This window comes from Poecilia formosa, unplaced genomic scaffold (assembly GCF_000485575.1).
Source record: "Poecilia formosa unplaced genomic scaffold, Poecilia_formosa-5.1.2 Scaffold72, whole genome shotgun sequence".
Taxonomy (NCBI): domain Eukaryota; kingdom Metazoa; phylum Chordata; class Actinopteri; order Cyprinodontiformes; family Poeciliidae; genus Poecilia; species Poecilia formosa.
In genome coordinates this window covers 1,138,198-1,152,425 of record NW_006800011.1, presented here as the reverse complement: position 1 = coordinate 1,152,425, position 14,228 = coordinate 1,138,198, and the positions used below count along the sequence as shown (strand labels likewise).

Below are 14,228 nucleotides of genomic sequence, written 5' to 3'. Positions count from 1 at the left end.
TGTTGCTTATTCATGAAATCATAGTTGGACTTTTCTCTGGATTCGACTCTGCAGGCCAGGTTTCCAGATGACCTACATCAAAACCGCTGCCAAGAAACAATCATGACCACATGGACGAGAATGGAAACACTTTAATTCCCTAAATCTAGGCAGCACTAAACTGCTGAGTCTTTTACCGAGAACTCTGGCGATTACTGCAATTAATGCAGTGTTTTCAGCTGTTTAATGGGAAAATCTGCAGTTAACATTGTTTCTCCTTCTGTGCTAGTCTAAACCAGATAACCAGCAACTAAACTGTCTATAACTTATTTCTGTTTTGCTTTGCAGTTTCCACTGCCCTAATCCAAGTTATTATTACCACAGTTCATAAGAGTTAGCAGTGTAGGTCTGTTTTATGACACGGAGACTGAAATCCAGATGCAAGTTGTCACAACAAAAGCAAAGAAACACAGTTGGGAGGAGAAAACAGCATCTGCAGACAGAAACAGCGAAATGATTCAAAGAACCAAAAACTGCTTCATGTCGGCAGGAACATCAGTTTCTGTTTTAATCTGAATTATTAGTAGAAACGGTTTTAAGTCAAGAAAGCTCAACTCTCATTGGGGGAATGTGGATTTTGTTTTAGATGGAGGTTTTGGTAGGTGTTTGCATTTTGCTAAAATCAGAAGTTTACACACAGGATGATTACTGTCTATTTAAACAGTTAGATGGCTTTGGCTACTTTGGATAGATTAATATCTGTGGATGTATTCTACTGCCACACCTGAAACACTCATTTCTGGTCAAAATAAATCGTCAGGAAGAGAATCATGGAGCTGCATGAGTCTGGTTCACCTTTGGGAACAAGTTACCAGAAGGTTCCCAGTTCATCTGTTCAATCAATTATATGCAAATGTCCACATGGTGGGAATGTCTAACTATGGAACCACTCAGGAAAGACGTATCTTGGTCCAAAACGCACAAATTGAGTCCTGAATAAAAGCCAAAAATCTTGTGAAGACGCTGCTGAAGCTGGCAGGACGTCGTCATCGTCTACCGTGCTCCGTTTCCTGAATCGACATGGGATGAAATGTTGCTCAGCAAGGAGGAAGTCATTATTCAAACGAATGCAGTTTTCCAGTGCATACAAGAACTTCATTTCTGTGGTCTAATGAAACTGAAGTGGAAGTGTTTGGCAATNGTACTTGAATTAAAACAAAACCAACTTTTAAGTAGCTTTTCAGCAAGAATTAGGAGTTTGTTTTAAGTCAACAAGTCCTTAATATTGTTGAAAAAGTTTCACTGGCAGATTATTTCACTTAAAACATTTTTCAATGCTGAAAATTTGTTTTGCTGTTTTTAAAATGTACTAAGATATTTGTGCTAGAGACTACACAAAAACATGGTAAGATTCTGTGTTTCTGCAGTGTAAAAATGATCTCCACATCAAGTTTGACAATTTTATTCCTTCAATTAGTTTTAAAAATTGTGTTTAAAGATGTGAACTGAGGTTCAAGCCTCTGTTAAAGAGACGAAGCAGTGAATGTCGGCTGTGAAGGAGCCGAGGAGAGAAATCAGACAGACGTTTGTTGACGTTCATCTGCCAGCTGTGGTGAAACAATGAGGTAAATTAAGACCAGGCTGTAAATTAGCTTATTGCTGAGGCGTTGGGGAAATGCATTGGCAGCTGCAGGCCAGCTGACAGCACACATAAGAGCCTGCATTGGTAATCCCACCTGCCACTCTGAAGAGAAAAAGCCTGATTCCCCCAAAGACGATTCCTGTCATATCAGCACTGATTCCTCTAATAAGAAGATAAATCATCCAGCGCTTTCAAATATCGATCGAACATCAGGAAAGATACGACAAACAAAAAGAAATCTGTAATTAAGAGAGCGAGTTTCTGTGGTGGAAAGTTTAAACTTGAGACTTTGTTTGCTCTGCTGACTTCCAGAAGTCGTCCATCTCAGAGACAGGAGATGCAGCTCAAGCAAACTGCGAGGAGCTCAAAGGTCAAAGGTTAAAGGTTCTGTTGTGTGGGCAACGATCTTATGACCCGGCGCAGTCGGGAACCTCAAGGTAGTCAGGTGTGAAACCAAAGTTAAGGGGAAACAAAAGGCGCAGAATAAAGTCAAAGAAAGAACAAAAGACGTTCCTGGGAAATGAACTCAAACTGGTTTGAATAAGCAGAAGATTTGGATGTGCTGCTGAATGTATACTAATATGAACACACACTTCACAGCGTTTACTGAAGCAGAACATTATGACCGTTTAGTTGACGCTCAGAACTGAACGCGTTTTTATACGAGTACTGCGCCTTCAGTACTAAACTTTCACCTCTTGAACATTTGGCTCCATTTGAAGCTGCAAAGAACCCATTTAAAAAAACAAGTTCCACATCTTAATGTTTGATACCATCTGGTGATGCTCATCACCACGGGACCATTTCAGAAAACAAGCCGATTCCTGAGTGATCAATCAGTTCAGACAACAAATTATTTGGTAGGACGATAAAATAGTTGATACAGGAACTACGTTTGTGAATAACTGAAATCCGAAAACACTTTTTTCAGATGAACTCTACCAAAAACACAGAGTACAGTTTAGTTTTTGCAGTGTGCTTCATTTTGTTGCACAACTGATTTCTTGACGTTTGCAGCTCCTGAGCTTACACTCTGCTTTCTGTGTTAATCATCAATTTATGATTTAACGAAAGGTCACAGAGAGATGTGTCAAAATCATGACTTGAAATTTCTAGGTTATCTTTAAAATTGTTTGGTGATCCTAAATAAATAAAGATGTAAATGGATGAGTTCTGGTCAGACTGCAGATGCTGCATCGCCTCCAACTTTGCTCTCATTCCCTCCACTTCACTCTTCACTCAGCTGCACTTTGCCTTTTGACACATTTTCCTCCAGATGCATTGTTCCAGCTGGTCTGGGACTTATTTCTCTCTCAGCAGGCATTTGATCACGAAGGAAAACACTGGATGGAAAAGAATGTCACAAGATCAAATCTATAACCAGTTTTTCTTTAAGGAGGAATGTACATGTGCAGCAAATTCACAGCTTGGAAGCAGAATGCTTATTGTGGACGACAGGAAAGCGTCCAGAGATCGGGAACGCTGGTTGGATTACTCATCTGGGAGAAAGGAATACCAGCGGCACGTTTAAACTACTGGCGTCTTTTTATGTCTGTAAAGGGTCTTCAGTCAGCAATTTTATTGTTTTCATAGAGAAACACAGATTTAAAGTCATAGTCTGTCACTGCAAAAACACAAAATCTTACCAAGTATCTTTGGTCTAATTTCTAGTGCAAACATCTTAGTAGAAAACGTAACCGTTCAACAAGATATTGTTTTAAGTGAATTCTTTCAGATTCACTTTTAACAAGGCAAAACTGTCTTGTTATAAGTGAAATAATCTGCCAATGGAACAAGTACTTCTTTTACAACTTTAAGGTATTTACTGAAAACAAGCTTGTATATCTTGCTGAAAGGTTACGTATAAGTTAGTTTTGCCTTGTTTTGTACTAAAATATTTGCACTAGAAACTAGACTTTGTGTTTTTGCGGTGAGTTAGCTTAATTTCAAAAGCTCAGAAGATGAAAGCAGCATCCTGTAAAAAAGCTGCTTTTAGTAGGAAAACTCTTTGATGGTCCAAGTTAAAGAGGGAAGAAATTAAGCGCAGATCTTTGGGATTTACAGATTCAACGCGACAAAGATTTAATGCATGAAGCTTTTACGAGTCGCAGGGCTTCCTCTGGTCCCTTTACGACCAGCTTCAAGAGTTTAAGGTCAAACGAAAAGGAGGTCAGGGCGACATGTGGCATCACACCTTTACCCTCTACGCCCCAACCTTCCTATAATTACCACATCCTGTGTTTGTCGTCCGGTTTCATGCTTTTGAGCAGACATCTGTCAAACTCGCTCCATGTCCTAAAATACTGACTTCTTCCTGTCCAGGACAAGTTTGGCTATTCGTGTTTGATGGCTCCTGTGTGATTGGTTTATACATTTTAGATAATTTTGTCGCTGAAAAGCAGGTATCTGCATTGTTAGTCATGTTGGTTTTGATTGGATTTCACATCTGTGTGAGGTTTCATTGCTACATTCCCACTGAAAAGTACCAACAAAAGGCTATTTCCTTACATGTTTCTCTGCAAAAACACAAAATCTTACCAAGTAATTTTGGTTTCTACTGCAAATATCTTACTACATTTGAAACAAGACAAAACTAACTTACCAGTAACGTTTCTGCAACAACAAAATAGTGACTCTGCTGAGTCCAACAAGAAATGTAGCATTTAGAAAAGTGAATTGCCAAAGTTTTGACAGAAAACACATTTTGACTTTTATGCTAATGGATCTTTGTTTGTTTTGTGGTGGGGGAAAAATAACAGCTCTAAATGTTGTACCTAAAATACACAAATACAAAACATCTTGATCTAGTTTGTCGACTCAAGAAAGTCAACAACCACAGTTGTCTGACTCAGACTCTTAAAGACGAACAAGAAAAAATTGTCAAGGGAATATTATCAAATATGACTTTAATAAGCTCTAAAAGGGAATCGTTTGAGCAGAAAACATGACTGAACTCTGCATTAAAGACAATTTTAAAAGAGCTGATTTGCGTTTTATGGACAGTTTTACTTGAAAGACGTTTTATTATAAACAAACTGTAAGAGATCATATATGAAAGAGTGGGTCTGATCTGTTACGAATCTCATGTTTGACATAAAAATTAAAGTTTGTAAAACAAAGAGACATGAGGAAACATCTGATTCCACTTCCTTAGCGTTAGCAAACATTTACTGGTTGTCATGGTAACCTCTCATGTTTCAGAGTTCGGTTCAATGTGACGCGTTTTCCTCCGAAACCTGTAGAAACTGGATGGATTCTGACTCGGTTGTGTATTATGTCATGAACTGAGGATGGAAACAAGAACACAGGGGGAAATTCAGCCCAGAAAAGCCTCGAGTGACTTTCTTCTTCTTCTTTTTTTTTTTTTTTTTTAAAACTGTTGCTTATTCATGAAATCATAGTTGGACTTTTCTCTGGATTCGACTCTGCAGGCCAGGTTTCCAGATGACCTACATCAAAACCGCTGCCAAGAAACAATCATGACCACATGGACGAGAATGGAAACACTTTAATTCCCTAAATCTAGGCAGCACTAAACTGCTGAATCTTTTACCGAGAACTCTGGCGATTACTGCAATTAATGCAGTGTTTTCAGCTGTTTAATGGAAAAAGATGCAGTTAACATTGTTTCTCCTTCTGTGCTAGTCTAAACCAGATAACCAGCAACTAAACTGTCTATAACTTATTACCGTTTTGCTTTGCAGTTTCCACTGCCCTAATCCAAGTTATTATAACCACAGTTCATAAGAGTTAGCAGTGTAGGTCTGTTTTATGACACGGAGACTGAAATCCAGATGCAAGTTGTCACAACAAAAGCAAAGAAACACAGTTGGGAGGAGAAAACAGCATCTGCAGACAGAAACAGCGAAATGATTCAAAGAACCAAAAACTGCTTCATGTCGGCAGGAACATCAGTTTCTGTTTTAATCTGAATTATTAGTAGAAACGGTTTTAAGTCAAGAAAGCTCAACTCTCATTGGGGGAATGTGGATTTTGTTTTAGATGGAGGTTTTGGTAGGTGTTTGCATTTTGCTAAAATCAGAAGTTTACACACAGGATGATTACTGTCTATTTAAACAGTTAGATGGCTTTGGCTACTTTGGATAGATTAATATCTGTGGATGTATTCTACTGCCACACCTGAAACACTCATTTCTGGTCAAAATAAATCGTCAGGAAGAGAATCATGGAGCTGCATGAGTCTGGTTCACCTTTGGGAACAAGTTACCAGAAGGTTCCCAGTTCATCTGTTCAATCAATTATATGCAAATGTCCACATGGTGGGAATGTCTAACTATGGAACCACTCAGGAAAGACGTATTTTGGTCCAAAACACACAAATTGCCTCCTGAATAAAAGCCAAAAATCTTGTGAAGACGCTGCTGAAGCTGGCAGGACGTCGTCATCGTCTACCGTGCTCCGTTTCCTGAATCGACATGGGATGAAATGTTGCTCAGCAAGGAGGAAGTCATTATTCAAACGATTGCAGTTTTCCAATGCATACAAGAACTTCATTTCTGTGGTCTAATGAAACTGAAGTGGAAGTGTTTGGCAATGATCATCATTACATTTGGAGGAAAAATAAGATCATTCTGTGTAGTACGGTGGTGGCAGCATCATGCTGTGGGGCTGTACTTCTCAAACCGGATGGCATCAAAAGGAAAGAACGTTATGTAGAAATATTGAAGCAACATCTAAAGACAACAGCCAGAAAGCAAAGCTTTTATAAATGGAAAAAAACCCTGAAAGTGGTTACAAAGTAGCTGAAGGGCAACAAAGTCCATGTTTTAGTGCCTGACCTCAATCCGATAGAGAAGTTAGGGGAGGCAAACTGCAAACCTGACCCGGTGGCTCCAGTTCTGCCAGGAGGAATGGGTCAGAACGGCGAGGAACTTGTGGAAGGAAATCCAGAACATTTGACCAAGGTCACAGAGTTCAAGGCAATGTCAACAAAAAGCGAGAAAATGTCCAAAAAATTCTGGTTCTGAAGACATTAATAAATAAATGTAATATATTCTCTCATTATTGTGTCTGGTTTAACTCCAAAGTGTGAGAAATAAAATTTGTATCTTTCTATTCAGCGTATGTAAACTTCTGGACTCAGCTGTAGATCTGACACTGCCAAAAACACAGAAATCCAAAATCTGCTGCTTTATGCCAGATCGGCATCTCATTGGACAGCAAAGCAGATTGATCTCATTTTAAAAACCGTCTCAGTGGTACAAACCTCTGGTTCCACTGCAGAGAGATCCATTTTAAAACAAACATTGTATTATTGATAACTAACATTGGATGTGCATGATTTTAATGCAGCTCTTCTCTTCAGGCTACTTTCACCTGCTCGTCTTAAACATGATTATTTTTGCTCCATTACTCCTGAATCATGAGTGATTTACAAGCTATAATTGATAACAAGCCTTAGAGGTAGTTAAACTCTTAGGACCAAATTGCCCTCCATGGTGATTGGTGTCCCTATAGAGATGTGCAAAAAGCCTGGAAATAAATTTAGCTTTTACTGCTGCAGCATAAATCTTACACAGACACAAACTATAAAAATCCAACTCTTCATTTCAGGAAGTTCAGACAGAGGAGAAAAGAAAATGTTTAGATTATTTTGGATCTATAAAATCACCCAGCATCTTATTTATTGATACCTTTAATTTTTATGAAACGCATTAATGCTGGGAAAGATTTTAAAAGCACACATTATGTGGCTCTCACTTTGCAAAAATAAAACCTTAGCAACTATTTTTGGTCAAGTTTCTGGTTCAAATATCTTTTTACTCCTGAGATAAAACAAAACCAACTTGCAAATAACTTTCCAGCAAGATATAGGAGCTTGTTTTAAGTCAAACGTTCCTTCATACGCAGGAAGAAATCATTTGTGGTCCATTATTGAAAGCTAACATGATTTTTAGTGTAAATAACCACAGACATGCTTCCCAGCTCGTCTTCATGGCACTTTAAACATAATTTTTGCTCCATTACTCCTGAATCATGAGTGATTTACAGATTTCACTCATATCAGGTGGGAACTCTCTTAAAACCAAGCTCCAACGTGGGTTCAGTGTAAACAAACATGACCGACAAGGAAGAAGAAATAGTTTGTAGACTAGTTTTAACAGAGAAAAACAATACAAAAAACATCTGGTGACTTTTGTTTGTCTTTTGTATTTTGGATTCCCGTCCATGTGTCCATCATTTTGCTTTCTGATTGGTTACATATGTGCAACAGACTGCGTTCTCATTTGTCAACCCACATGCTACAATTCAACACGCTGACTGTCCCCGATTTTAGAGCAGAGGTCCCAGCGTCACACACCAATTACAGCAGGAATATCTCATAATATTATCTTTAGTGGCCTAAAAATTGGAATGGGAAAATCGAGCCAAAAACATATCAGCATAAGGACCTGAAGATGTGCACATCAGCATTTCAATAGCACTTAATCAGTTTAGTTAGTAGCTCCTGACTTATTATTAAGTCCAAATCAGACAGTTTGAGTCTCCTAACTGTGCAACACTGGTGCTGCTAAAATCATCTGAGTCAATTTAAAGATATTAGTTTAAAACCTCTAGATCAGATTCATACCATAAAAACTGCAGTGGCAAAAACAACATTTTAGCATACAAATCACCAATGACCCATTTATTTCATTTTGGCTTGACTTTAGATGAAAGACTGTTTTAAAATGAAAAGGACGGTTTTTTGTACATTTGAAGGTGCGTGTGTTATTGGGTGAGACAGACAACAGGCACAAGGGGAGGGCCATGCGCAGTGCTAATTTTTAATGTAAATTTAACATATTGTGGCTGTTGTGCACCATTCCTTCGACCAAATTGGAAGAAGAGGGACAATCTTTCTTTTTCGTATATAAAACGTTGCCTGGGTTTGCTTCATTTGGGGAATAAAGACTTCTCATGGTGACAAATTCTCTGCATTTCTTCTAACTGAGCTAACTCAGACAGCAGTTAGGAGACTGTTGATAGATAGCAGCTCCACTTTGAAACAAATACCCCGAGTCATTCTTTTACAAGACATCTGGGCATTAGATAAGGTACGTCACTTCTAAATGGCACGAAGGCCGTCTGCCGCGCACACACAAACAGTTTCCTCATTATGCCCACCATAATGGTCTCATCAGCTGAGGGTAGCCACCTCAACACCAGCAACCCCAACGTCTTTTTCATTTTCCCCACAAACCAACAGCGCCCTGCGTGTCCCAGATAATTATCATCATCATCATGTGGAAATAATTATCATGCGTAGAGCAGATGGAGAGCATCACCGTTGATGCCGATGCGTTTGGCCGGTGCAGGTGTGTGTGTCCGCTAAAGAGCGTGTTTGTCTGCATTAATGGAGAGTCAAAGCACCGGGACGCTTTTATGGTTTCCCATAACAAGTGATTTTATTGTTTTATATGGGCTCATGTTGACACCAAACTGCAAAAACATCCCACATATACATATTTGGATTCTGCATACCAATAAAAAGCTTTATTCCCTTGTTAATATTTCCATATGTTTATTCTTCACAGTTCTCTTACACTGTTTTCATTTGATTTCTTAATAAACTCAGTAAAATCACAGCAATAATGCATTAAAACATGCGGCAGTCCTCTCTGAATGGAGTTGTTATACATTTGTGTCAAAATTAAAGCCAGAGCTTTCAGGGAAAATATCCTGCAGGGTACGCTGCTAACAGACAAACCTGTAGGAAACTATTTGCTCTTTTTCCCGACAAAGGAAAATCATTATACCACCTTCTTCTCAAAAATCAAGCCCAGAAATGGGAATGTTGCTGTGGCGACAGCTCTGTTTTTAGGACTATTTACAGCATGCAGCCTGGAAATATTTGTCCCTGGTGCCTTCTCTGGCAAGCCAGCCTGCATACTCCAGCACACAAACACACACACTTCGTTTATTCCCTCCCTCTCCGTCTTGAAGAAACATTGGAATCATGGCAGTGGATTATAAATATGGCAAACAGACAAACAGCCTGACAGCGGAGCCACCGCTCCAACAACTGCCCTGAGCTCTGCAGCCTTACATACCACTACACAGAGCCTGGCAAACGTTTTTACAGCCACGTGCCCACAGCATGATGCCATCACCACCGTGTTTCACCATTAGGGTTATGTGCAGCGCATTTTAATGCTGGAAAGTAGCTCGATTTCGGGGTCATCTGACCAGAGCGACTAAGTTTTCTACTTGGTTCGTGGGAAAAATTTATTTTAAGCAGTTTTCTTTTAAAAACCGTTTTATATTTCTGATTTGTGCGACACCAAACCTGGCATTCCACCCGAGCTGTGGCTCTCTGCAGCTCCTCCAGAGTTACTTTTGGTCCTTTTGACTGGTTCTTTGACTGATGATCTCCTAGTTTTCAGAATAATGTGCTAATAATCTGTGCTGGTACATATCCAGTGGTTACTATACACCCGTTACTTTGCTACTTAATCAGATTTAATCATAACTTCTTTGTGTTTAATACTGTTAAAATACTGCATTGGTTTAGCTTAATGGCATTTAGCTACGCAGGTTTTCCATGGCATTATGATGCACAGAACAAATCCAAGTGTCACATATGCACCAAAAACAATAAAACAATATGTTCATTAAAATGGCACATTATTGATGCATTAAAAGAAATACACATACAGTATGCAAACTTAATTATTTTCTACACCACTGCATTAGCGAATACATTCAGAAACCACTTTTACCTTCAATAATTTAAGCATATTTAAGAGCAAGTATTTAGTTTTACTAGTGTACGTTTTTGTCTTTATTTGTACTTTCACTAAAGTACTGTGTTTGAGTACTGCATCATGAAATGCAATGATTTTTGCAGCGTTAACAGAACAAAATCTCTTTCTAGAGATCATATTCCAATGATCTCATAATTTAAGCCAAAGTTTTCTTTAACGTGCCTCCAGTTGTTGAAAGCTCCAGCCTGAGATGGACGGTTTAATCTCCATCGACTAATGAGACCCTACAATCATCTGACGAGTTCTGGACAGTGGTGCCTCTGTGACATCAGAGGTCTGAGGTCAAAACAGCCGAATAGAAAAACAAAAACCACCAAATGTCGATGTGGATTCCAGCCTGGTGATGAAAGTGATGACGGCGTATTAGCCATGATGGACTCAGCATCATCTTCTCCAACCTTAGTCACACAATGAAGCTCTTTGTAGGGTTTCGCTACTGCAGTGGGAAAGCAAATGCGTGCTTCGTTCAGTCTTAATTGGGAACATGTTGAAGTGATCAACGCTCGAGGTTTGAAAACGTGTCATAAGCTGTGAAAACACTCCGAAAGCAGGAGCTGGGAAAATAATTAAAACCAGATTAAGCCAACAGAGTCGACGAGGATTTCAACGAGCACTCCAAGTCTGCAGAAAACTTTGTGAAGCCAGAGTTCCTGCATCCTGCAGAAGACCTCTTAAAGTGGCAGTATTATGGTTTCCAGGCACATAGTGCCACTTTATGGCACAATCAAGTAACTATGTTAACTATAGTGGTTGTAAAAACGCTACACATATCAAATATAACTTAACTTGATAATTTAACACCATGAAATTGGGCCTCTGTCTCTTTAAAAACTCCTGCTCTTTCTGAAACTTCATGGCTTCTCTATTAAACCTTTAAAAATGTTTTTATCAGCATTTTACTGAGAAGAAGCTCCTATAACGAGCTCAGAAGATGCACAGTTCCACCAGGTGTTAGCTAATTGCTGCTGGCTAGTCTGTAGGAGCTGAGTGAGGGGAGAGGGCTGCTCTGAGGCGGAAGCTCGGAAACTGCAGCTCCTCCTCGGAGCTGCGTCGTTGAAGGCGGGGCTACGTCCACCCAGGCGTTTTGCACAGCTGAATGGTTGCCATGGAGATTAAAGGGTTTCTCAAGCATGCATGAAAGAATCAAGGCAAAACTCCAGGTATGTTTTTGATGAGGGAATAACATGATGTAAAGCTCAAAAAAAGTAGATTTTACTTAAAACTGCTCCTTTAAATGTCTCATTAAAAGCAATGAACTACAATCTTTTCAACACTTGGCTCAAAAAGCCCATTAGCACATTATCAAACCATCACTGCCAGGCATGTTGCCACACACTCTGCTGTCAGGGTGTTGGGTTTACAGCAGTGAAGTTCAAATTCTCAGGATTCTGGAGAAAACGCATCAGCTCATAAACAATTAAAACTCTCATAAAACTGAACGGTGCTTCATCATTCACCCTGTGGTCAGGGCTGAAGCTCCAACCTATGATGTGCAAACTTTCCAGAGCTTGATGAAGGCTTTGTTTTACCATCCACACACTTATTTTCCATTGCAAACCTTTGCTTTGTGCAGCGAGACCAAAACCAGTCCAAATTTGGATCCTCAGAGATCTCCAAATCTCTCTAAATGATCTGTGCCTTCAAACCACCCAAGACGTGCAGAAAGCTTTAACACCTTCACTTAAAAATACATGAGGTGGTTTCAAAGAAGGAAAACTGAGTTTTTGGTGAGATTATGCAAGAAAAATCTGAATTTGTGTAAACTGACACCTTTGCATGTTTTTCTGTAATTCTTCTGAAATATAAATGTTCATAGTGCCAATTCCAGTTCCAAAGCACAAACCAAACAGTTTTCCTCAAAAAGTGAAGTCAAGTTGCAAATTTTTACAAAAGCAAACTTCTGAAGCTGTAGTTTTTCCACCAGCGGGGTAAAATGAGAACTTTTTCCAGTAGCAGAGCGAGTGCACATACCGTCCAGCAGCTGATAGGCAGAGGAGTGATGGCAGCACAGGAGAGATAATCCAAAGAACCAGGGAGGAATGCTGCACAAAAGCACATCCAGAGAGTGAGAAAACCAACTAACGCCGTTTCAAATCAACTTATTCCCAGAAAATATGCCATGTTTCATTTACCGTGAAGCCATCTTCACTGATGGGGAGCTTAAATCCACACTAAAGTTTCCCTTTTCATTTATTTGGTGGTGACAGAGAGAGAGATGGAGCCCACTCTGTCGCTCTTTCACTCCCTCCAAGCTAAAAACTTCTCCTCCTCCTCCTCACTCTCCCTCTGGTTCCCAGTCAAACAAAGGCAGCTTCAGTGCATCGGGACTGGGTCTGAAACCCGACTCCCCCCTCCCCGTTCCTCCACGGACCACCGCTTTCTAATGCAGCCCTCCCCTAGACTTCACAGCACCAGATACAAATTAACACACTCCGGTTGAGCCGGCCCTCCTCCCACGGTCTTCCTGCTCCTCCTTTCACCGGTGCGGTTTCTCTCACTTCTCCGGAGCTTGCAAACCTTTTTTCCTTGTGTGGCCTTGGCTTGTTGTGGGAAGAGCACTTGATGTTTGCAACATCAGAAGCATTTTTAATGAGGGGTATGTTCAGTGCAAACTCCTACACTGAATAAGCATGGGAACTGCCGTTCGCTGAAACACATGCAGAAGTTTCCCAAATAAAGAATCTGGACTTAAAAATAAAACTAAAACAGATTTAGCTTAATCTGCTAGCTTCTTATTGTAGAAACCTTATACAGGGATTGACTAAATGCTAGAAAAAAATATTAAAAAAAAACAAAAAACATACTTTTTGGGATTTAAATGCATCATAAGACATTTGATTAAGCCTGAATAAACATTAAACCAATTAATTACATGATAAATTAAAGCTTGATTATTTCCATATGCAACATTGTTTAATGTTTTTCTTTCTACCAAAGAAAAAAAAAGCACAGAACAGGAACGACTCATTCAGACCAAAACACCACTTCGTTCCCTCAAAAAATGTGGCAGAACAAATAAGTTTCCATTAAAATGAACCACAAGTTATTAAGAACAATGTTCTCTGTAATGGTGATGTTGTAAAACACCAAAAAAGAAAAGGCAAATTACAGCTCTGGAAAAAATTTAAGAGACCAATTAAAACGATCAGCTTCTCTGATTTTACTCTACAGGTAAATGTTTGAATAAAATGAACTTTGTTCTTCTATGAACTACTGACAGCATATCTCCAAAAATGCCCAGCAAAACTTTAGTATTTATGTGCAGAAAATGAGAAACAGTCAAAAGAATGAAAAAGATGCAGCACTTTCAGAGCTCAAATAATGCAAAGAAAACAAGTTCATATTCATTTAGAAACAATACTAATGTTTTAACTCAGGAAGAGCTCAGAAATCAATATTTGGTGGAAAAACCACCAGGTTTTCAATGGGGTTTGGTGCAGCGGGCTCGTCGTTTTTTACAGACCTGTATATATAATACACTCTTTTATATATGAAGGAAAGTATGGAGTCATCTGTCAGATGACTGAAGTTCGACCCAAACTGGACGACCAACAGGACAAACGCCCTAAATAAAGCAGTGAATGTATAAATGATGGCTAAAAGTGGGGAAAATAAGCATTTCATGATCCAGACCAGGCTCGGTCTAATGGAAATGCTGCGGTGGGACCTAAGAAAGCAAACGCCAACAAACCTCAATGAACTGGAACAATGCGGCCAAGGAAAGTCGGTACAAATTCTTCTGTGATGATGTGAAAACTGATGATGTCTTGCATAAAAGAACTACTTCAAACTGAAGGTTCCTCTACAAGCTACTGAGTCATGGTGTCCGTTTAGCTTTT

At 39.4% G+C, this 14,228-nt stretch overlaps 1 protein-coding gene across 4 annotated transcripts in view; it reads right to left on the bottom strand.

Annotated features, from left to right (window-relative positions):
* The window catches only part of LOC103140515 (collagen alpha-1(XVIII) chain-like), a 66,133-nt gene extending 53,360 nt beyond the window's left edge, over positions 1-12,773 (bottom strand). For 2 of the 4 annotated variants that reach the window (XM_007555694.2, XM_016673252.1), the window contains exons 1-2: positions 12,522-12,773; positions 12,361-12,431 (exon numbers count right to left, since the gene is read on the bottom strand). In XM_007555694.2, the coding sequence (XP_007555756.1) occupies positions 12,361-12,431; positions 12,522-12,532 (82 nt within the window). In that variant the 5' untranslated portion in view covers positions 12,533-12,773. The remainder of the gene's footprint in view (positions 1-12,360; positions 12,432-12,521) is intronic. The other 2 variants (XM_016673254.1, XM_016673253.1) reach the window with 1 other exon arrangement.
* Between the last annotated feature and the right edge of the window lie 1,455 nt (positions 12,774-14,228).